This window comes from Pelophylax lessonae, assembly GCF_965119305.1.
Source record: "Pelophylax lessonae genome assembly, chromosome: 6".
Taxonomy (NCBI): domain Eukaryota; kingdom Metazoa; phylum Chordata; class Amphibia; order Anura; family Ranidae; genus Pelophylax; species Pelophylax lessonae.
In genome coordinates, this window is record NC_138773.1 from 174,305,782 (window position 1) to 174,329,412 (window position 23,631).

Here is a 23,631-nt window from a genome sequence, read left to right on the forward strand (position 1 = left end):
AGGAGGAGACAGGCTGTACTTCAGGAGAGCGGGGTGCTGGAGATGGCGAGGCCGCTCGTTGGCCTTCCCACTGAGCTCTAAAGATCGCTGGAATGTTGCCAGAGTTCTGGATCGTCTGGTCGGGTGGTACTCGGCTAGCTGAAGCGCTGCGGCCCGATCTGACCATGTTGGGGTGATAGATGAGACACCAAAAAGCTGATATTAATCCCCCAGTGCAGAGAGCTCCTCTACCATGCGGCCATTCAGGTCCGGTGCCAAGCCACGCCCCCTGCATTCAATTTCTTACGTATTTTTTAAACCAAATACCATTTTCTGGGTATTTTATTCTTTATATGTGGTTTTCTGGTGTTTAACTCTCTCATACCAGCTGACTGTTGAAAAAATGTGAATGGATTAACCCATCTACACAGTTGAGGTCGATGGAGGAATTCTCCCTGTTGTGCAATTGTATTCTGACAGCAGGGACCTCTCCACTGTCAGAATACACTGATCAGCTCTGCAGCCAATTAGCTGCATGCGCTGATCAAATTAAAATGGATACCAACCTTCCCGTTCGAGAGAAGATTGACTGCTTTCTAGCAGGAACAACCAGAGAAGGAATGAAATCTAGAGGGTCCCTGCTGAACTAGAGGAATTTTGGATCCATTTGTGGCCAGCATTAGTAAATTGCTTGAAAGTTATTACTGCCACTTTGTAGGTTTTAATATTTATGTTCCTGTAAACTTTCCAGGATACAGTAACATTTTCTGCTGCCCAGTTTGAAGTACCACAGTACTTAAATACTTTTTTTTTATACATTAGGGTAGCCATACATCAACTGGTCTTTGCAAGACTGATTTTAACATGATTTGCATTGATTGAACAAATATTGGGTCATGTAATGCTAATATTTGAGAAATAATGAGCACTTTTGATGCTTATAAGCACACAAACAATATCTACATTAGTAATGGACAGGGTGCAGTAGACCTTGTCACCTTCTAAAGAATTAATTTTATTCTGTAATTTCTTGAATATTTGAAAAAAGGACATCAGAAAGAGAACTTACCTTTGCACCTATGTTTTTAAGATCATTGCATCTTGGAAATTCTACAGTGTACACTACACATTTATTTTAATGTAAATGTGTTCACTTACCAAACTATCATACACAGCTTTCCAACCATCTTTAAGCCTCATAAAATCCTTGCGAATGCCTTTAAATCTCGGTAGGGAATCCAAACGGCATATTTCATCCCAGGACTTTTGGGGTAGCCAGGTACATGGATTGGAGTGTGGATTGTCCAGCCCTATGCCTCCAGTCAGCAAAAACATCCATTCTTCCTCATCAACCTAGAACAATGACATTGCTTTTTAAGGAGGGCTTTCAGAATGTAAAATAAATATTAAAATCATGGGCCAGACCATTTACTTTAAGACTTTACACTTCTATACTGTGAAGCGCATGGTAGTATCAGCCAACCGGAATATTGTGCAGGAAAGGCACAATCTGTGCCTTTCGTGAATATCCTGCCCTTGGTTTTAATTGTTATTAGCACCCCAAACTCATCTTACAAATACGAGGTGGCCACCAAACTGCACTGTAACATAGTACCATGCAGTTTGGCATGGCACAATCTGAAAAAAAAGTAGTTTGCCAGCCCGTTGAACCATTCAACTCATACTTACAAACAGGAGGAGACAACAGGAAGTGGGAGCTAATCTACCCCTAGGAAAGGGAATTCACCTCTGTAAGAGTTATCATAGAAAAAAGATGTCTCCAGTGAAGCTTTATCACCAATCCATGTTTCCACAACAACCCAAATTTTTCAAAATCTAATTGCCACAGGGACAGAAGTTGAGGTGAAATCTTCTGAGCAGAGGCACAGACAACAAAAAAAAAAAGATGTTACAGGGGTGTGAACCCTTTCCCCATGCTATCCAAAAACCTTCAAAATATTTTTTTGGCTGGAGTTAAACTTAAAAAATGTACCTGTTCAAACTTACATACAAATTCAACATAAGAACAAGCCTACAGACCATATCTTGTTTGTAGCCTGGGGACTGCCTGTATAAGGTGCAGGAACCAAGCAGTTTTTAGTGCCCTGCTCTGCATGTATGCTTAGTTGTACTGATTAGGGACGTTTAAAACCTCCTGTTAGTGCCAAAGTTTGCCTTCCCATCCAATTTTGTATTTTAGATCACTTGTTATTATTTGTGGAGCCATCACATTTTTCTCTGGGTATATAAAGATTTATATAAAGCAAGTGCTTTCATGAAAGGTCCAAACAGTTCTTACCAGTTTTTCATGCTTAAGAAGATTTACTGTTAAACAGAATGAAAAAAGAAGCTTGTCTTTTTCAAAAAGTGAACGGCATACATTCGCATATAATGAGTACGTGAAGTGATCCTTGAGAATCTGAAGCCTTGAAAATGAACAAAAAATGACAAATGTACATTGGTATTAAAAACATATGGCAGCTCTGAAAGCACCCAAATGACAAATTCAGTTAACATTTTATCAATAAATGCATTTTTCTTAACTAATTAAACAGTAAACATTTTAACACGAAACACAAAACAAAAAAAACAATATAAATATGTATTACAAATGGGTTATTATACAAAAGCTATATATTCGTGCTAGTGACTAAAAGAGAAAGCTGCATCTTCCAGTGAGATACCACAAATAAAATTAGAACAATACAAGCTGCGCTGATAAATGAACAATGATAAAGTGCAAAATGAATGACCAATGAATAAAGTGTATGATTACCACAAAAGTGATCGATCTGTAAATCTGATTATTATTGATTGTTTCAATATTTTTTATTAAAGTGCAAAATTAATGACCAATAAATGAAGTGTAAAATTGCCACAAAGATGACCAATCTATGAATCTGATTAGTAAAAAAATAATGAAACAATCAATTGGAGAAGGAAAAAGATTAAAAAAATAGGGGCTCCATAGTGTAAAGCTTTAAAACGTTTATTAAAGAATTAAAAATACACTTACAATCTGTAAATTAACTCTCTGCCTGTCCTTCCGGGTAGCTCAGGTGACGTCAGCACGCCGTGACCCTATTATTCTTTTTTATGGCTGCTGTTTGGCGATCTTTGGCCTTTTAAGTGTGGGACGAGCGGTGGTTATACAGGTGGATCACACCGCCCCCCCCACCTTGCAGCGGGTTCATCCTGGGATTCCTCCTGCTTTCTCCATTCAGTTGGAAGTCCTGTAGGGTCATAGGAACATCGGTGTATCTTGGTCCTTCTCCAATTGGTAGTTTGATTCCGTTACCTGTGTCATCTGGTAAGCAGACTTGCATGCGATGGTGGATTGGTGCACAGGCGCTGGAGGACCTCATATCACGTGTGTCTGTTATGTGCTCAAGAACTATTATTTAATATTCTCACTCATTTATTCATTCATCATTCACAATTTTGGGACTTTTTTCAGCCACTATTTATGTGATAGTTTCATTATTTTTTTATTAATCAGATTTATAGATTGGTCACCTTTGTAGCAATTTTACACTTAATTTATTGGTCATTAATTTTGCACTTTATTATTGATTGTTTCAATATTTTTTATTAATCAGATTTACAGATCAGTCACTTTTGTGGTAATCTTACACTTTATTCATTGGACATTAATTTTGCACTTTATCATTGATAATTTTTTAGCGCAGCTTGTATTGTTATTATTATATATTAGAAATTGCTATGACTTATAGTCTTGCTAGTAGGGAACTGCAAGTTTTACTTACATATTCTTTAATATAGAATCTAGCAACACTAAATCAATGAAACATAATTTTAACTTTGCTCAATTATTGACCGTGGTGCAATGTGGATGTGTAATACCCCATATTTGAGTTGATCCATTAAAACTGGAATAAAGGAAAAAAACACAAAATTGCCAACAGTAAGCATATGGGTTTCACATTTAATTTTCCTGGAAAAGTAAGAAAACCTCTCATTGCTAAAATGCAGAACAACAACTTAACAACTTCAGTCCTGTGCTGGGGGGGTTGGTCTGTACTGTGGGGACTTTTGCTGAGGGGTCTGTGCTGAGGAAGGTCAGTCTATGCTGGGGGGTGTCAGTCTGTGCTGAGAGGTCTGATTTTGAGCTATCAGTCTCTGCTGGGGCGTGCTGGTCCGTACTGGGGGGGTCAGTCTGTTCTCAGAGATCTGTACTATGTGGGGGTCAGTCTGTGCTGGGGGTCGGGAGTCAGTTTGTGTTGAGGGGTCTGTGCTGGGGGGGAGGTGGGGGTGTGTGTCTAATCTGAGGGGTTTGTACTACAGGGGTCCATCTGTGCTGGGTTGACAATCTGTGCTGAGGGGTCTGTGGCGTGTTTGATCTGTGCTGGGGGGAGGGGGTAGGTCTGCACTGAGGGGTCTATGGTGGGGAAGGGTAAGGGTCTGTACTGAGCAGTCTGTGTTGGGGGGGGGTTGTTGGTCTGTGATGGACAGGGAGTCTGCACTGAGGGTTCTGTGTTGGGAGTATCAGTCTGTATTGGGAAGGGAGTCTGTACTGAGAGGTTTGTGCTGGGGAGATCTGTACTGGGGGGACTATGAGCTTGGGGGGGGGGTGATTTGTACTGAGAAGAGGAGATAGTGTTGGTTGTACTCTGTGAAGTGTCCTGTGCATTATCAACTCTGGCCACAGAAAATGAGGCAGCTGTGTATGGCAACCAATCAGCTTCTATCTTTCTTTTTCAAATCTAATTTGACACTCCTGACTTCTGCACTCTAAATAAATTACTCCTAAAGTTCTTCTGTAAGGTGAGCGGTGTGCAGAAAACCATATGTAATAGAAGAGTTTAATTTTATTAAAATAAGTGTGCCGAAGTTTGTGCATGTCTTTTTAGGGCTCGTTCACACTACTGGTTGGGGGGGCAAACCTTGCTGTGGAGCTGCATTTTTACCACCCCCCAACTGCTCCCCCTTAGCCTCGGGATGTACGAATATTGCAGCAGGAATTTTACCCCATATTGCTTTTGGCAGGAGCTGCCGTTCACCAAATGCAACCCATTCAAGTGCATTGGGCCACTCTGCAACTGCCCCACAACCGTGTGCAATGCATGTGGTTGCAGCACATTGGTGCAGGGTTTGAGAGATTAAAGCAGATGGTGAGAAGGAGAAACAAGGCCTCCTCACCACCTGTCAAATGCTTTCTTAACCACTTGCCGTCACTTGGTACATCACTAGCCTGTGAGGCTCTGGGGAGCGGGCGCGCTCCCGCGTGGTCACGGACCCCCCCCCCGCGTGTGTGAGCGGCGGACCCGATGTCCGCCGCTCAATCACAATCGTCTGTGACAGCGGGAGAAAGGCAGGCAGCTAGTGTAAACAAGCCGCCTGTCATTCTCCCCTGTGTAGAAACAGTGATCATACGGTTCTACTATGTAGGACCGTTGATCATTGTTCCTACACCTCAAGCCACAGCCAATCACAGCTAGAATCACGCCCTAGGGACACACACAGCCCCTCCCTCTCAAATAAAGTTAACCCCTTCACTACCAGTGTCATTTTACAGTAACAGTGCATATGTATAGCACTGATTACTGCAGTAATGGCAATGGTAACCCCAAAAGTGTCAAAAATGTCAGTCAAGGGTCCGATCTGTCCGCCCCAATGTCGCAGTACCGCAAAAAAAATCGCAGATCGCCGCAATTACGCATTAAAAAAACACCAAAAATTACATAAATCTTTCCCTTTGTTAGTAAACGCGATAACTTTTGTGCAAACCAATCAAAATACGCTTTTTGCGATTTTTTTTACCAAACATATGTAGCATAAAACAAATTGTCCGAAAATGTTAAAAGATTTTGAGTTTTACATTTTTTTTGGGGGGGGGGGGGAATTTAATATAAAAAAATTTGAAAAATATTGTTATTTTTGCAAAATTGACGCTCTTTTTTGTTTATAGCGCATGATCCAAAAAATCGCACAGGTGATCAAATACCACCAAAAGAAAGCTCTGTTTGTGGGAAAAAAAGGACGTCAAATTCGTTTAGGTACAGCGTCGCACGAATCGCAAAATACCCCCTGGTAAGGAAGGGGGTAAAATCTTCCGGGGCTTAAGTGGTTAAGAGCAATCCAAAACACAGAGCGCTTCTCCGTGACCAATGCCTGTGTGAAAGAGGCCTTACAGATTTGCTTGTGGCACCGTCATTAAAGCATATTTTGTGAGTAAAAGGACTGTGGCATGTGTGTGCTAGTAAAAGGGAGTAGGCTCAGGTTTTATTTACCTATGCCACTTTAAGCCCCTTCCACTCATAATGCAATATGACCATGCCCACAATTCAGGTGTGGCATGCTGTGTGCACTGCTTTATTCATTCACATAATTTTTTTTAGGGGGGAGTAGCAAAAAATTGCAGGCCCCAGATGCCATTTGTGTTCGGTATGCCACTGTTTCTAGTTCATAGCAAAATAATTTGCTATGAGTAATTGTATTCATTTATAAATAACTGTCACTTTTAGTGAGTGAGCTTTAAAGTAGAAATTCAGCCAAAGTTATTTTTTTCACTTTGGATAGAATGAGGAAGTGTTAGATCCTCTGTCCAGTTTTACCATTTTCTGTTTTCTTATCACCGAAATTATCAGTCGTGACAGTGACAGAAAGTCTACCCAAAGTGAAGAAAAGTCGCACCTTGGCAGGTGTTCCCATTGGAAGATTTTCCTGTATTTCTGTGCCAGTGGCAAACACAACATTTTGAATTTATCCTCCCTTTCTTATCCCTTGACAATAGTCACTGATACAAAAACAAAGAATAGGGGTTTGTGCTGACTGGTGTTCTTTTTAAATGCTCAATTTTCTATTTATTTAACACTCAAATGTGTTTGAATGGCAAATGCAGTGTTTGAGAAGAAAAGACTGTGTATGACCTTCCTTCGACATTTGACCACACACACATATCCACCATCAGCAACATAGAAGATCATAAGGAGCCTTGTTTGCTGCCTTAACCCTCCATGACTAAAGACCCACTGTTTATATACAAAAAATACATGTTTGTAAAATAGCCTACCTTGTCTGCAAATGATCTGATCTCTCTGAGTTATCGATGGACATTATAAAAAGGTTAATAAACCAAGTAAGAGAATACTGGTACATGGGCTCAATGTTGGCTAGGTCAGCAATGGAAAAAAAAAGAATTGAGGAATGGATGGCAATTGGGCGATAGCCCATTCTTGTTGCATCAATCTTCTTTTCTGTTGCCTCTGCCACAGCTTGCTTCTCAGAAATTTCATTTGCCAAGACCTTGGAGGAAGACAATATTTTAATGGCAGTTTCATCTTCTAATATGTTTCCTTCTGAAGATGAAAGCACTTCTAGAATCTTATCTTCAATTTCTTTTAACTGCCTGGAAGTATAAGAAAAAGAGGGCATAACAAACAAGATTTTAGTGTTGAAAAAATGTTTACTGTGTGCCATAAACGAAATGATTAATTAAATGAATGAATTATTAATGATCAAATGATTTCAAAATTATTTTTTAATTTAGAACCTATAATATAGGGTTCCAGCATCACACACTTCATATTAATTCATGCACATAATTTATGGCATGTGTTCAGTAATTTTTTTATAATAATTTACTCATTAACACATTTCATTCATATACTTAAATATCACAGGGATGTGAAATTGTTATTCATTTACATAAAATAGTTATTCGTTTTTTTTTTAATAAATCCATTTGTTTTTTTACATCTCAAAGGCTCCTTAATCTTTACAGAAGTGAACAGCATTAGTCAGACATAATACTGTACTTTGAACAGTGAGAATCAGTGTGATAATGTCTGTGAATTGACTTTACTTAAACAGTGCAAAAAACAATAGTATAACAAAACTATCACATGTGATAAATTATCTTGAACATGCAATAAAACCTTTTGTAAATTATAAAGATCAGTTGTGACTAGCACATTTTGCAAATAATATATGGTGGTAACATTATAAAAAGCTTCATAGTTCAGTGAACTTACCCAAAATCTGATTTTAAAAAAAAGGGGCAAAAGTTAGTAGTTGTTACCCCAACATTTCATATTCCTGATATGTGTTTGTAGTACCATGCACTTGTGTTAAAAAGTATCTTGTCCTCCTTGCATAGCTTTGCGTAAATACCCTGCATTTCACCCTGCGGTCTCAGCCTCAGTTCCATGTCAGTGACACTACTCCACTTCCTGCCGGACAGGAACAGGAAGGACTGAGAGGACCCCAGCGGTGACCCCATGCGGTAAATGGATGCCGGAAGGACCCACCTTACCTACATTTACTTACCTTGATGTAAGTTTTTAATGTATCTTGCCAATTAAATACTACAGTCTTTACTCAGAGGCGCCTGTTTTCTCTCTTTGTTTCTTTTCATGTTTGGAGATTGCTTCCGCTCCCCATTAGGCTGGCCCTGAGCGCATGGACTGTTTCCTGTCTCATTATAAAAGACTTTTATGATAGCCTAATTGGCTACCCTATGGACTACCTTTTAGTTTAGTGCTATTAGCTTGCGCCACTTTGTATTTCCTTTTATTACCAAAGTGAGCTAATCCTTAACCATGTGCGATGGCCGCTCACCTCCATATACACTTGTATGAGCGTTTTAGTAAAATATAACCAGATAGGAACACCAGGTCTTCCTCCACAGATGGGGCTTTACTGGGGTTGGTGGGGGGTTCCTCTCTCCTTTAGGGTACACTGCCCTTTTTGGGAGGAGCCGGGTGACGTCACTTCTGGTCTACGGCCAAGACCGGAAGTATCGGATTGTACCGCATCAGGGGATACACGCTGTTATTATCCTTACTGTGAGTTTTACAGTATTTTTTATTCAATAAATAATCTTGATTTACTACACCATGAGATCCTTTTCATTATTGTCCCTGAGATGAGCGAGAGCTGTAGGAGGAGTACCTGGTTGTTATTACCCTAAAGAGGCGGCTCAGTACTACATTACTGGCAGTGTACCCTAAAGGAGAGAGGGACCCCCCACTGACCCCAGTAAAACCCCATCTGTGGAGGAAGACCTGGTGTTCCTATCTGGTGATATTATCACTAAAACGCTCATACGAGTTTATGGAGGTGAGCGGCCATTGCACATGGTTAAGGATTAGCTCGCTTTGGTAATATATTGTCCCCACCAACTACAGTGGAGAATCACAAGAGTCACTTGATCATTGAGAAGAATCACAAGAGTCACAGTTTATTCTTGGAAGCACATTACTTGCATCACTACTTTGCACATGGACTATTTTCTTTGATTAACATTTGCTGCACTTATTTATTTATTTTTTATACATCACGTTATTTATTCTGGATTTGCCGCATGAATTGCACAATTTTTGATCTTGTGTTGCAGTATGCGAATCATCATGTATTCATTTTTCATTTCATATTACTACATTTTGCATTTGATCACTGCTATTCACATCTTTGTTTTTGATGTATCCCTTTCTTGGGATTTGCATTGCACTTTGATTAGTATGCGATTCATAGCATTTTGATTTATTTTCAGTTTTTTTAATTTATTCACTGGAAATTAGCGCCGATTTTCTTTCATTTTTGCTTCTTTTGTAGTGATGACAGTTTTAAAATTGGCAGCTTCTTCCTATTCTCATTTTATTTTCATTCTTGTTTCACATTATCATTATACTTTATTATCACATCCACTCCATTGGTAGCGCATTGGTTCTTTGTTTTACATCTATCCCAGTGTGGTCAGTTTTATGGCTGCACTGGCAGAACAACATGCCTGTCCTCTAATGGCCAAGACTGTGCTGACAAGCTCTTCACTGGGCTTGTTTTTTTTTTTTTTTTAAATACACAAATGTTTTGCCTTGTATTTCTATTTAAATGGCTTGTTTTAATAGGTAAGGCTTAACCTATACTTTAATTGGAGGCCTTTAAATAATTCTACAACTGTTTCTTCAATATCCATTATACAGATTTTCTTCCTTTAACCTTAAAGTTGACCTGAACTTAAAAAGTGAAGATTTGCTCACTTTTGTTGCCAGCGGTTTAGACAATAATGGCTGTGTGTTGAGTTATTTTGAGGGGACAGCAAATTTACACTGTTATACAAGCTGTACACTTACTACTTAACATTGTAGCAAAGTATAATTTCTTCAGTGTTGTCACATGAAAAGATAGAAGAAAGTATTTACAAAAATGTGAGGGGTGTACTCACTTTTGTGAGATACTGTATCTGCAGTGTGATAGCCTCTGACTGCTAGTTTTAGGTGATTTAAAATAAGAAAAAATAAAAAAATAAAAAATAAGATTTGATGTCACTATTTTGCTGCTCACGGTTCTTGCTGAAGCCTCTGACCGGTGGAAGCAAAACCCTGCCTCTAACAAGACGGCTGCTTAATAAGAAGACAGTGCAGGGCAAGGCATGTTATGTCAGTAACCAAGAAAATATCAGATGCAGAGAACCTACAGGCAATGTAGGCAGTTTTTTCCTTTGCCCTCTGCCTGCCTTTATAAGCATGGATTCTACAGTTCAGGTTCTTCTTAAAAAAGCAGCATACTGACTAGGGTTAGCATGGCTGTCCTGACCTAGGTCTCTGGGTTTAAAGGAAACATGTCATGAGAAGAAACTTGGAGATGTAATTTGGACCTTTCCTTCTAAAACTGCTAGCTCTCTTGTTGTCATGCTGGAGATCTTGCTTCCAAAAATCCTCAGGTTTGGTTCAGAACAAACACCCAGATAATGACTTTTTTCATTCTTCTCGACTTTCTTATCACTACACTTATGCAGGGCCGTTGACTAGGAAACCATTGAAGCCAGTGGTCCAGCATTATAGCTAGGAAACTAGCCTTTTTAATTTGTGACCAGCCATTGCAGCCTCTATACTTCTCCAATGGCAAGTTGTAAACCAAAGCAAGGCTCTGTTTGCATGATGTGTGCATACATGTCCCTGTGTTTGTTTCCTGACTGTACACTGACTTTATTCCAAAATATGGATTATCTTCTGGTAAATAAAAAAGCTAATGCTGAAAGTGCTAGTTCACCTTTATCCTCATTACATTTTCTATCTATATTATATTTAGGCTGGGTTCACACCGGTCTGGTGCGAATTTCCCCTCCATTTTCACTGCAAATTTCCTAAGCAGCTGTTCTGCTGCGAATTTAGATGCAGTTCAGATGCAAATTTTAGGGGCTGGTTGTTAGCTAGTTGTTAAGGAGTGTTAGCTGGTTGTTAAGGACCAGAAAGTCGGCCGCCACATCCTTAACAACAGATGACTCATCATCCGTTGTTCCCCACTGACAGCTGAGTGTAAAAAAAAAACATTGCTGGCTGTGACAGACCCAACCAGGACAGGAGCTTTTGGAGAGGATGAGGAGCAAGCTTCCTACCCACTGATTATGGCCCATGGAGAGAGCAGATCATTCTCTAATGATTGGCCACCACTTAATGGACATTGCATAACGTGGTTTGGATTATTCTCTGAATAAGGACAATAAAGCTTCCCTTCTGGAGTGGATGGACAGATGGAATATTAATCTTGTACAGGGTAATGGTCGGAGGGGATATGGTGACCCTCCTGCAGACTAAGTTAGAGAGGCTCCTTCACTTGGGACAAAAATATTCATCAACAATATCCCTTAAGAAATCTATGAAGATAAAAATAATTCCACTTTTTCAGACAGCTGGGACATGGCTTGTCTTCTGATGACTTGTCTATTGGACAGAATACACAAATGTTTGTCTCTCCTATTTTGTGCCTCCTAGGGTGCAGTTCCATTATTAACTGTGTTAATGAAGTCACCTATTGTTTCTGTCAGTCTTGCTCATCTTATGAACAGGTGGTTAATATTGTGATCACTGTACCTTGTTATTGAACCATTGTGGGATGTTTATACTTATGTTATTGTGCAATGTACTTTGTTCTTATCTTGGTGCTGAGCGGTCTGACCTGGACTGGGATCTCTGTTTAATCACAACATTGTCTGGATAAGCACTGAGTCACCTAGGGGGCTAGTTGTTTAACCTAATGTTTATAGTATATGTTGGCTGTTGTTTAGCTATGTTAATTATATTCCTGTTTACAATTTGTATTGTTAGGGTAATATGATCAAGAGGGGAATATCCTCTTGTGGGTTATAAAGTATGTTTCTGAGTTTTAATTAACAGTCATTCCTTTGGTTCTATCCCCACATCTTGTCTGTGTATGATGACTGGAGTAAAAAAGGCTGGTATTAGCTCTCGGTCTGTGCGGAACAGTTTGGAGGGCAGGGGGCACTGTTTGCCACAAGGAAGCTCCTAATGGGGTTTCCAAAAGGTTCTGTCCCATTTGGAGACAGCGGTGGGATGCTTCCTGCAGTCTGGGAAATCCAAACCACCACCAGGATCCAAGGTCCAGATAGCAGAGGAGAGGTACAGATACCAGCCGCAATGGAAGAGGAATTCAGAAGGAGGCAGTGAGAGATGCGGATACAGCACAGGGGGACCAGTGTTATTGCAGGTCCTGCTGGGATGGTATGAGGACATCTCTGGAAGGAAGCTCTAGCCCATGAGCAGCACCACCAGGGAAAAATTCTCCTCTCTATCCAGGAAAAGTACTGGTTGCAGTACGAAGTGTGAATGCTGTTATTGGGGACACAACCGCACAAAGAGTGGACAGCTGAGTTAGCAGGCTAGTCCAGGCAGAGATGCGGTTGGACAAGAGCTACAGAGCCCTCCGCTGGTATGTAGCCCAAGTGTGCCCGTGGACAGCGGACGACAGTCCGACAGAAGGCTTTGGCTATGACAGCCTGGGGCTGTTATTCAGGAGTCTGTCCAAGGACCCTGACTTAGAGAGCGATCTGGAGTGGCATTTAGAGGAAATCGTGGAGTACAGAGACTGGAGGCTGAATGTCTTGGAAGTGCTCTGGGCAAAGGAAGATTTGGAGTTTCTAGCCATTCAGGAATGGTAGCTGTAGATTGCTTACGGACAGCTGCTAGACTCTGCTCAGCAACAGGGCTGGGCTACCTTTGCCTGGGGCTATCAGGAAGTACCACCTAACAGTTCTGAAATCCTGGCTGAAGTGTCGTCAATGGAGCAGAGTGACAACGTGCTTTGCCCACCTCCACCTCCAGCTATGGAAGCACAGGATGAGTTTAGATGGAGGAATGCATCTGTCCAGCAGCTGAATAACAGTACAGGAGATGGAGAAGCTGGCTTATCTCCCCAGCGGCAGTTCAAGGATTAGGGAGGAGAGGAAGCTGTCCTCACTCCCCAGTCACAGATCACAGAAAGCATGGATTTAATTGACTTTTCATCGGAGGATGTTATGGATTATGAGTCATCTGCCGAAGTGCTGGCACTGGGCCCAAGTCCTGCCAGCCTGTGCCCTGGATTTTCAGCAATTCCAGAGACTGGGGACTTAATAGACTTTTCTGCTGAGGAGGAACAACCCAGTGAACCTCCAGCACAGGATCTTGCATCAAGGCAGAGCATTGCTGACATCTGCCTGCAACAATCAGTGGTCCACTGACTTTTCACTTTACTTCCCAGTGGAAGAGCTGGCATCAGCTGCCCAGCACTGCCCAGCACCACCGCAGCTTCAGCCTTCCTGAGAGAAGAGACAGCCAGCCTTTCTCCCACACCACTGAGAGGGACATTGGATTTCCAAACAGCAGCATCTGTGGAGTTACAACAAACTTCTCAAGCTAAAGTGCTGGCAACCGGACAGAGGGCCCCCCCTACCCCAAAACACCTTGTCCTCTTCCCCACGACCCTGGGCTCTGTTTGTGGGGGTCTGAGTACAGGGGGCCCCCAGATCCCAGCCCCTGCCCTATCTGAATGAGTATGGGGTATGTTGTTATATAGATATATCGTCAATCACAACGCCAGACCTGAAAAAAGAAAAAAAAAAGCTCTTGCTGGAATGAAGGCTACAGCCATCTGCCTGCTCTGCCATGTGATAATTCTTAAATAGGTAAGGGGTGGGCCCCCCAGAACTGTCACCTGGTGGCACCGCCCCTTGTGATATCACTGACCCAGCAACAGTTGGTGATGTCACAGGGGCGGTACCACCAGCTTATGTTGCCGGGTGGCCCTGCCCCTTACCTATTTAAGAACTGTCACATGGCGGAGCAGGCAGACAACAGAAGCCTTCGTCGTGGGCGGAGCTTTTTTCTTTATTCAGGTCCTGCGGTTGCCTGGCGGCCTGGTGTTGTTTAGGAGAAGGGAGCCGCTCGCTCGCCCCGCCCCCCCCCACCCTTTCCAGGCCTGCCAAGCTGCATGCTCAGGTAAGGGTCTGGTATGGGTTTTGGGAGATCACACGCCTTTTTTTTTTTTACATCTTGTTATGGGGGTTCCCTTCAAAATCTATATCAGACCTAAGGGTCTGGTATGGATTGGGGGGGACCCCACGCCATTTTTTTAAACATTTTTTGGTGTGTGATTCTTCTTAAAGTGTTACTAAACCCAGAACTTTTATTCGCTATATCTGGTCTCCCACAGCACACAGAACATGGAAATGCAATTTTTTTAGTAAATACAGTGGGGATCAAACGTTTGGGCACCCCAGGTAAAAATTTGTATTAATGTGCATAAAGAAGCCAAGGAAAGATGGAAAAATCTCCAAAGGGCATCAAATTACAAATTAGACATTCTTATAATATGTCAACAAAAGTTGGATTTTATTTCCATCATCTACACAAAATAACAGAAAACAAAAAAAATGGTGTCTGCAAAAGTTTAGGCACCCTGCAGAGTTAATATCTTGTACTGCCCCCTTTGGCAAGTATCACAGATTGTAAACACTTTTTGTAGCCAGCCAAGAGTCTTTCAATTCTTGTTTGAGGTATCTTTGCCCATTTTTCCTTACAAAAGTCTTCCAGTTCTTTGAGATTTCTGGGCTGTTTGTCACGCACTGCTCTTTTAAGGTCTATCCATAGATTTTCAATTATGTTGAGGTCAGGAGATTGTGAAGGCCATGGCAAAACCTTCAGTTTAAGCCTCTTGATGTAATCCCCTGTGGATTTCGAGGTGTGTTTAGGATCATTATCCATTTGTAGAAGCCATCCTCTCTTTAACTTCAGCTTTTTCACAGATAGCATCAAGTTACCATCCAAAATTTGCTGAAATTTTATTGAATCCATTTTTCCTTCTACTCGTGAGATGTTCCCTGTGCCACTGGCTACAATACAACCCCAAAGCATGATTGATCCACCCCCATGCTTAACAGTTGGACAGAGGTTCTTTTCATTAAATTCTGTGCCTCTTCTTCTCCAAACGTACCTTTGCACATTCCGGCCAAAAAGTTAAATTTTAACCTCATCGGTCCACAGAACTTGTTTCCAAAATGCATCAGGCTTGTCTATATGTTAATTTGCAAAGTTCAAACGCTGATTTTTGTGGTGAGGACGTAGAAGAGGTTTTCTTCTGACGACTCTTCCATGAGGACCATATTTGTACAAGTATCTCGTTATAGTGGAATAGTGTACCATAACTCCAGTATCTGCCAGATTTTTCTGGAGGGATCATGCAGTCAAACGTGGGTTTTGAATTGTTTTTCTCACAATCCTGTGAGCTGTTCTGTCTGATAATTTTCTTGGTCTTCCAAATCTTGCTTTAACTTCCACTGTTCCTGATGACTGCCATTTCTTAATTACATTCCGAACAGAGGATATTTACATCTGAAAATGCTTTGCTATCTTCTTATAGCCTTCTCCAGCTTTGTGAGCGTCAACTATTTTCAGTTTCAGTTTTCTAGACAACTGCTTAGAAGACCACAGGGTGCTGATTGTTGGGGCAAGATCAGATGAGTCTGGGAATTTAAAACCTTTGAGATTGACATCACCTGGTCTTCCCAGACGATGATTGAGAACAGTCCATGACACCGGCAGGTCTCAACCTTGCAAAGGGGGCAGTGCATGCTATAAATTCTGCAGGGTGCCCAAACTTTTGCAGATGCTATTTTTTTAGTTTTCTGTCATTTTCAAAGTGTCATGGATGGAAATAAAATCTAACGTTTGTTGATATATTATAAAAATGTCTAATCTGTAATTTGATGCCTTTTGGAGATTTTTCCATCTTTCCTTGTCTTCTTTATGCACATTAATACAAATTTTTACCTGGGGTGCCCAAACTTTCGATCCCCACTGTATAAACTTATAAATACCTTTTCTCATCAGCACTATATGGTAGCCTTGAACATCTATCAGTTCCTAGTAAAGCTTGTAGGAGGAGTTTTCATTCTCCCCTGATCCTCTGTCTGGACATGTCTAGCCCTGTGCTGATCACATGCACTCTCCCAAGAAAAACAAGAAAAAAAAAAAAAACACTCTAGCAATACACACCAAACTTAGCATGTGCAGCCCGTACCCTGACTCTGTAAATATCAGGTTATTTTTTGGAGACAGTGAAAGAAGAGGAGGATCAGAGAGACAGGGTCAAACAGCATTTATACACAATGCAAAGGATTATCCACAGTGAGTATAACAAGCATGCTTTGCTGCATATAAAGACTGATTTTACTGTTGTGGGTTTCGAAAGGGCCTGGTATGGATTGGGCTGTTTTTTTTTTTTTATCTAATTTTATTTCAAAACTAATCTGATGTGTAATTCAGACACATTCCTATAGAAGGCAATAGCCTGGAATTTGCATCTAAACCGCACTGCAGTGCTCAAAAACGCACAAGACTATTTTCAAATTCTGAGTGAATTCGCACTGCCGCTGCACCGCACATATGTGATCCAGCTCCATAGAAAGCCTGTTTAATTAACATTTCATGTGAATCGGATGATGTTCAAAATGCATCCAATTCGCATATATGTGAACCGAGCCTTACTGTTCATTTCTCCATTAATATGTAATTGCCTTTTTCCCCCTTTCTGCTACACTGAACACAATGTTACAGATGATCTGTGGATGCATAAAGCTCCACTTTTACAGACAATTTGGCTGCTGATAACACTCAAATCTAAAGCAGTCCACAGATGAGTCTTTTTTTTTGGTTCAACCCACAAAAATGACTGGAGTTCCTGAGCCACACACTCCGTGTGGATGGGGGAATTCTCCCCGATGAACTACTGTATCGACAGTGGGGAGGCTTCCCTGTCTTCAGAATACAATGAGGTAGGGAAAATTTGACATGCTGGTTGTACAGACCTCAATCAGTATATTGGCTTCTGTACATAAGAATGTCCATACATTGATTGAAATTCAGCTAGTCCCTGCTGAACGGGCAGAATTTCAATCCATGCATGGCCCTTCCAGTCATGTTTATGTTATCTCCGTTCAGAAGAGGCAGGCAGGCAAATATCCATCTGCTACCAACTCAATGAAGGTAACCGTCGCCCATTTCCAAATAATCACACAACAGACATGGCGGTAGTGATAGTAAGAACTTTACTGATACTATTGCTGCAAAGCTTCTAAGCTCATAAAACTTTCTAGCAGGATTATATATACTTAGCTTACTGGCATACACTTCAAAGTACCAAAGCCCAGGAGCACACTGCCCAGAACATGTTGTGGAAAGGGCTAATGTGGGGCGTACTACTTAAATAGCGGATCTGCAGTCTCAACAATGTGTGAGAGTCCCAAATACTGCCACAACATTTATCTCTGCATGATTCAGGAACAACCAAGGGGTACCTGCCTATCCGCTGCTTCATTGATCAGGTACACTGTATTTTGATGGAACTTTCCCTTATCCTGCCATTTTCCACTATAAGGAATTATTTAATTCACTGTATGTCTGCATACCTCTACCCAATTTTTTGAACATTTTTCATTCTCAGCATAGGTATGCTTCCCCTTGTGGCCATTTGTCTTATGTATGAAGTGTCTGGCTCAAGAACAGTCTAAGTTTCTATCATAGCAACCAATTACTGTCTTCCCTGCATATTATAATCCACCCTAACAACAGAAACTTTTGAAGTTGATTGCTTGCTAGGAAGGAAATACAAAACCTTTTGCAGTCACTTCCTTTAAATAAGACTGACAGTCATTGCTCTACAGAATTGTGACATGGCTCTTGTGGTGTATCAAGTAAAGCATACTATATGGAAGCAACAGTTCTAGCAAGTACGTTTTGCTACACTATGTAGATTTGGAAGCTTGGCCACTATTTAAATCACTTTAAAAATCACATTTTGACTATCAAAGTGTTACTAAACCACAACCTTAAAATCAGTCTGTGTATGCAGTAAAGCATGCTTGTTATACTTACTGCAGAACATAAGTGGTTAATCCTCTGCAATGTGTCTTCTCTGATCCTCTCCTTCTTCCACTGCCCACAAACCATCTCCCGATAGAACAGAGCTTTGGGGGCACGCTGCACATGCTCAGTTTGGTGTGTATTGCTAGAGATGTTTTTTTTTTCTTGGGAAAGTACATGTGATCAGCACAGGCCCAATCAGCACTGTGCATACAGAGGGTCAGTGGTCCTGCAGCCTCATAGGACAATAAAGGTACAATGAAAACTCCTCCTACAAGCTTTAACCAGTGCTCAGCCAGACACTGATAGAAGTCACAAGACAGCTCTAACTGCTAACAGGTATTTAGTAGTTAATATTTTCTAAAATTTACAAAAACTATTGCATTTCCATGTTCTGTGTACTGTAGAAGACCAGATATAATAAATGCTGGATCCTAGATTTAGTAACACTTTACCACCCTCTTTCTTTAAATGGTTACTGTAGGGTTCCCCTGGGTTTTAGCACCTAGCAACACCCCTCCCCTAAAAAGAAGGGTTTATTTGAATTGTTTTATGTAAATTATTGTGGAATGTTTCAGCAGTAAAAACTGTAAATGCATTGAAACATTTATGTTTCAAAAACCTACTGCCTCCTATGTAATCATGATTGATACATATTTAAAAAGAAGTTTTATTTATTTTGGATAATTTTTCAGTGCGGCACAATGCATTTCTCACTGCTGAGTTGTTGCAAGATCCATGGAGTTTTGAAAGCTCCTACAATGCTTTGACATGTCCAGTTGTAGTCTATATCATTAAGTGATCATGCTGCCACTGCATGCTTGGCAAAGAGTGTCAGGGTTGTCTCCCAAACGTGCTAGGGTCCAGAACAAAGGGTTTTTTTTTTTTTGTTTTTTACAGAGTTCAGTCTACACACAAAAATAAGTTGCAAAACATTAATACTGAGATATTGAATTACCCACTTGCAGACCGCCCATTGCAAAAACACTGCAGCAGGGTGACCGCTTTGCTCCGGATGACGTACATGTACGTGATCCAGCATTTCCAGGTAGGGGGGGCACGTGCGTGCACCCACCGCTCTATCTGTGCTGTGATTCGATACAGCACAAGTCGGTCAGCAGGTCCTGGCCAAAGGATTTATGGCCAGGACCTGCTGATCAGCTTAGCAAATCACAGTACAGAGCACTGCATTGACTAACAACACAGGGCTCTGTCCACACTGATTAGTAAAAACAGCTCACAATACACACTGCTAGCCACACAGTTACAAACAAAATGGTCCCTGCTCTCACCTATAACTGGCCATCACTGCAAGGAGCACAAGGAAGGGCAACGCATGTGAGACAAAACCAGAAAAATTCCCTGCTTAACTCACGAACCAGTTTGCTTACCAATTGAATGAACCTGTTTTCAGTCACAGCGGGAGTCGGGCCAGGGGAGGAGCAACGGCGATCGCCGCTGCTCTTCCCCAATCGTCGGGGAATCGAGTCTGGAGATCTGCCCGCTTGTGTAAACAGAGCGGGCGGATCTCCGAAGTGACAGGCAGGGTCAGATTGCAGGGTTCCGCATAGCTGAACCTGAGATCTGTCCCTGTGTCACTCAGTCACCTCCCCCCACACACGTCAGTAAGCACCAGGCATACATTAACCCCTCCCTCTCCAATAAAATTAACCCCTTCCCTGCCAGTGTCATTTTTACAGTAACGGTGCATATTTATAGCACTGATTACTGTAGAAATGTCACTGGTAACCCCAAAAGTGTCAAAAATGTCAGTCAAGGGTCCGATCTGTTCGCCGCAATGTCGCAGTCCCGCAAAAAAAAAATCGCAGATCGCCGACATTACTCATTAAAAAAAAAACACCAAAAACTACAGAAATCTTTCCCTTAGTTAGTAAACGCAATAACTTTTGCGCAAACCAATCAAAATACACTTATTGTGATTTTTTTTACCAAAAATATGTAGCAGAAAACAAATTGGCCTAAAATGATAAAAAAGTTTGATTTTTACATTTTTTTGGGGGGCAATTTCATATAAAAAAATGTGAAAAATATTGTTATTTTTTCAAAATTGTTGCTCTTTTTTTGTTTATAGCGCAAAAAGTAAAAATAGCAAAGGTGATCAAATACCACCAAAAGAAAGCTCTGTTTGTGGGAAAAAAAGGACGTAAATTTCGTTTGGGTACAGCGTCGCATGACCGCGCAATTGTCAGTTAAATTCGCACAGTGCCGAATCGCAAAAAGTGGCCTGGACGTAAGACAGCAAAATCCTCCGGTGGTAAAGTGGTTAAAAATAAAAAGACCCAGTGGTGATCAAATGCCACAAAAAGAAAGCTCTATTGGTATAAATAAAAATTATTTTGGGTACAGTGTTGCATAACCATGCAATTGCCAGCTAAAGTAGCACAGTGCAAAAATGCCCTGGTCATTTTTACCCAAGGGTGTAAATCTTGTGGCTAAGATACTATTTTTTATCGGAGGGTTAAAATACACTTAAGTAGTTTGGTCTTTTACTTAAATTTAAATTACACTTGAAATAGTTTGGGTTTTTAAGAACAATATTTTATCAAATAAATACAAATACTAAGGAATTCTGTTTGTGTAGAATAACCGATAAATGTCCAATACAAAAGTTACCTTTTATTTTCTGCACCTTGAAGAATTAGTGCTTGCTTCTCTTCCTCGAGATCTGGTCTTTCTCGAGCTACAACAATACCCAACAGTTGGTCCTGCATCCCTTCAGGAGTGATCATAAAATTCAGCAAGGTGACCTGCATGATGCAGAAGATATTGAAATTAAGATGTTGACACAAATATTCCAAACTAAATGAAGCAACCAAATGAAACCTTTGACTTTGAGAAAAGGCAGCATGTTTGACATTTCAATAGTGTTATTTCAAGTTTGATCAAAAAGAGCACAGCATTTAAATGTGAACTTTAAAGTATGATGCCCATCAGGCAAACATACAGGGAAAATAGGAAGCTATGTAATAAACCATCAACACAAATCACATCTTAATACAGCTTTGTAGTCTACAAAGAATTGCTCTGGTGTTATTTTCCCTCGTGGATGCTGACAAACATAGCATTTAATTTATTGAAAATATCATCATAAAAACATTGCAAACAAAAAGCAAACTCAATTATTTAACTAAATAATTCCACACACAACAGATATTAATAATGACATACTTTTCCACATGGAATTAACAAAACTTAATAGTTTAACCACTTGCCGACCGCCTACCGCACCTTTATTTCGGCAGGTCGGCTCTACTGCGCAAAATGGCATACATATACATCATTTTGTGAAATAGACACAGGAGATGCCAATCAGCAGGTCTGGCAGGCCCAATGTCCACTGGCCAACCACGATCGTTCCCCAGAGAGGCAAAACGGCAATCTGCCAAGTAAACAAGGCAAATTGCTGTTCTGATGGGAGAAGATAGAGATATTGTGTTCCTGCTAAGCAGGAACACAGATCTCAGTCTTCATCCAGTCAGAGCAACCCCCACACAGTTAACAAGCACCAGCTAGGCACACAAATAACCCTTTGATTGCCCCTGGTGTTAACCCCATACCCTGCCAGTGTCATTAGTACAGTGAAAGTGCATACTTTTAGCACTGATCACTGTAATAATGTCACTGGTTCCTAAAAAAGTGTCAGTTAGGTGTCTAATTTGTCCGCTGCATGTTGCAGTCCCACTAAAAATCGCTGATCGCCGCCATTACTAGTAAAAAAAAAAAAAAATGTCATAAAAATATCCCATAGTTTTGTAGAAGCTATAACTTTTGTGCAAACCAATCAATGTACGCCTATTGGGATTTTTTTTTTATTTTACCAAAAATATGTAGCAGAATACATTTTGGCCTAAATCAATAAAAAAATTATTTTTTTTTTAAATTTTAAATTTTTTTATTGGATGTGTCTTATAGCAGAAAGGAAAAAAAATATTTTTTTCCCAAAATTGTCACTCTTTTTTTTGTTTATAACACAAAAAATAAAAACCGCAGAGGTGATCAAATAGCACCAAAAGTAAGCTTTTTTTAGGTACAGCATCGCACAACTGCACAATTGTCAGTTAAAGTAACACAGTGCTGTATCGCAAAAAATGGCCTCGTCATTAGGGGGGTAAAACCTTCCGGGGCTGAAGTGGTTAAAGCCTGTCATGAGATCAACAAGTCAGTTGCCTTTCCTGACCTCTCACTTTCAAAATGCTAGTTGCCTTGCAGTCATACCGACCCTTCTGTCAATACTTTGAGTCACTGACCTAGACATATACTCCTAAAGATTCCTGATCTGCATACATGTTCTGGGCCAATGACGAAGAAAGCATTGAAGCCAGCAAGTCAGCATAAGAGCCAAGGTACTAACATTTTCAAAAGGAAATCAGCATTGGCATCCCTATGTACAGTATATCACATGACAGATTTACTTTAAAGAGTGACTCCACTTTTGTTAACCACTTTACCACTAGAGCATTTTGCTGTCTTACGTCTGGGCCACTTTTTGCGATTCGGCGCTGTGCGAATTTAACTGACAAATGCGCGGTCATGCGACACCGTACCCAAACAAAATTTACGTCCTTTTTTTCCCACAAACAGAGCTTTCTTTTGGTGGTGTTTGATCACCTGTGCGATTTTTACTTTTTGCGCTATAAACAAAAAAAGAGCGTTTATTTTGAAAAAATAACAATATTTTTAACATTTTTTTATATGAAATTCCCCCCAAAAAAGATGTAAAAACCAATTTTTTAAAAAATTTTTGGCCAATTTGTTTTCTGCTACCCATGTTTGGTAAAAAAAACGTATTTTGATTGGTTTGCGCAAAAGTTATTGCGTTTACTAACTAAGGGAAAGATTTATGTAATTTTTGGTGTTTTTTTTTTAACGAGTAATGGCGGCGATCTGCGATTTTTTTGCGGGACTGCGACATTGCGGCGGACAGATCGGACCCTTGACTGACATTTTTGACACTTTTGGGGGTACCAGTGACATTACTACAGTAATCAGTGCTATAAATATGCACTGTTACTGTAAAAATGACACTGGCAGGGAAGGGGTTAATTTTATTGAGGAGGGAGGGGTTAATGTATGCCTGGTGCTTACTGATGTGTGGGGGGGGGAGGTGACTGAGTGAGCCAGGGACAGATCGAATGTTCAGCTATGCTGAACACTCCGATCTGTCACTCCCTGTCACTTAGGAGATCCGCCCGCTCTGTTTACACAGGCGGGTGGATCTCCAAACTAGATTCCCCGACGATCGGGGCAGAGCAGCGGCCCGACTCTCCTGGCGAGCGCCGCCTACAGGGGGAGGAGTGGTAAAGTGGTTAAGAAAAAAAACATTCCCCTCTGGATGATCAATGCACATTGGATTTTAACAAACTTTGATGCGGATTCCTACCTTTTCTTATTCTGAAGAAATACAGTAGCTGTTTGTTTGTGTCCATGTGCAAAGTGAATGTGAATGGGAGTGGCTGTTTAATTATCAATCAGC

At 40.8% G+C, this 23,631-nt stretch overlaps 1 protein-coding gene across 1 annotated transcript in view; it reads right to left on the reverse strand.

Annotated features, from left to right (window-relative positions):
- The window catches only part of DNAH7 (dynein axonemal heavy chain 7), a 368,896-nt gene that overhangs the window by 85,327 nt on the left and 259,938 nt on the right, over window positions 1-23,631 (reverse strand). The window contains exons 38-41 of the mRNA XM_082262147.1: window positions 20,772-20,905; window positions 7,013-7,348; window positions 2,279-2,405; window positions 1,138-1,332 (exon numbers count right to left, since the gene is read on the reverse strand). Of these exons, the coding sequence (XP_082118273.1) occupies window positions 1,138-1,332; window positions 2,279-2,405; window positions 7,013-7,348; window positions 20,772-20,905 (792 nt within the window). The remainder of the gene's footprint in view (window positions 1-1,137; window positions 1,333-2,278; window positions 2,406-7,012; window positions 7,349-20,771; window positions 20,906-23,631) is intronic.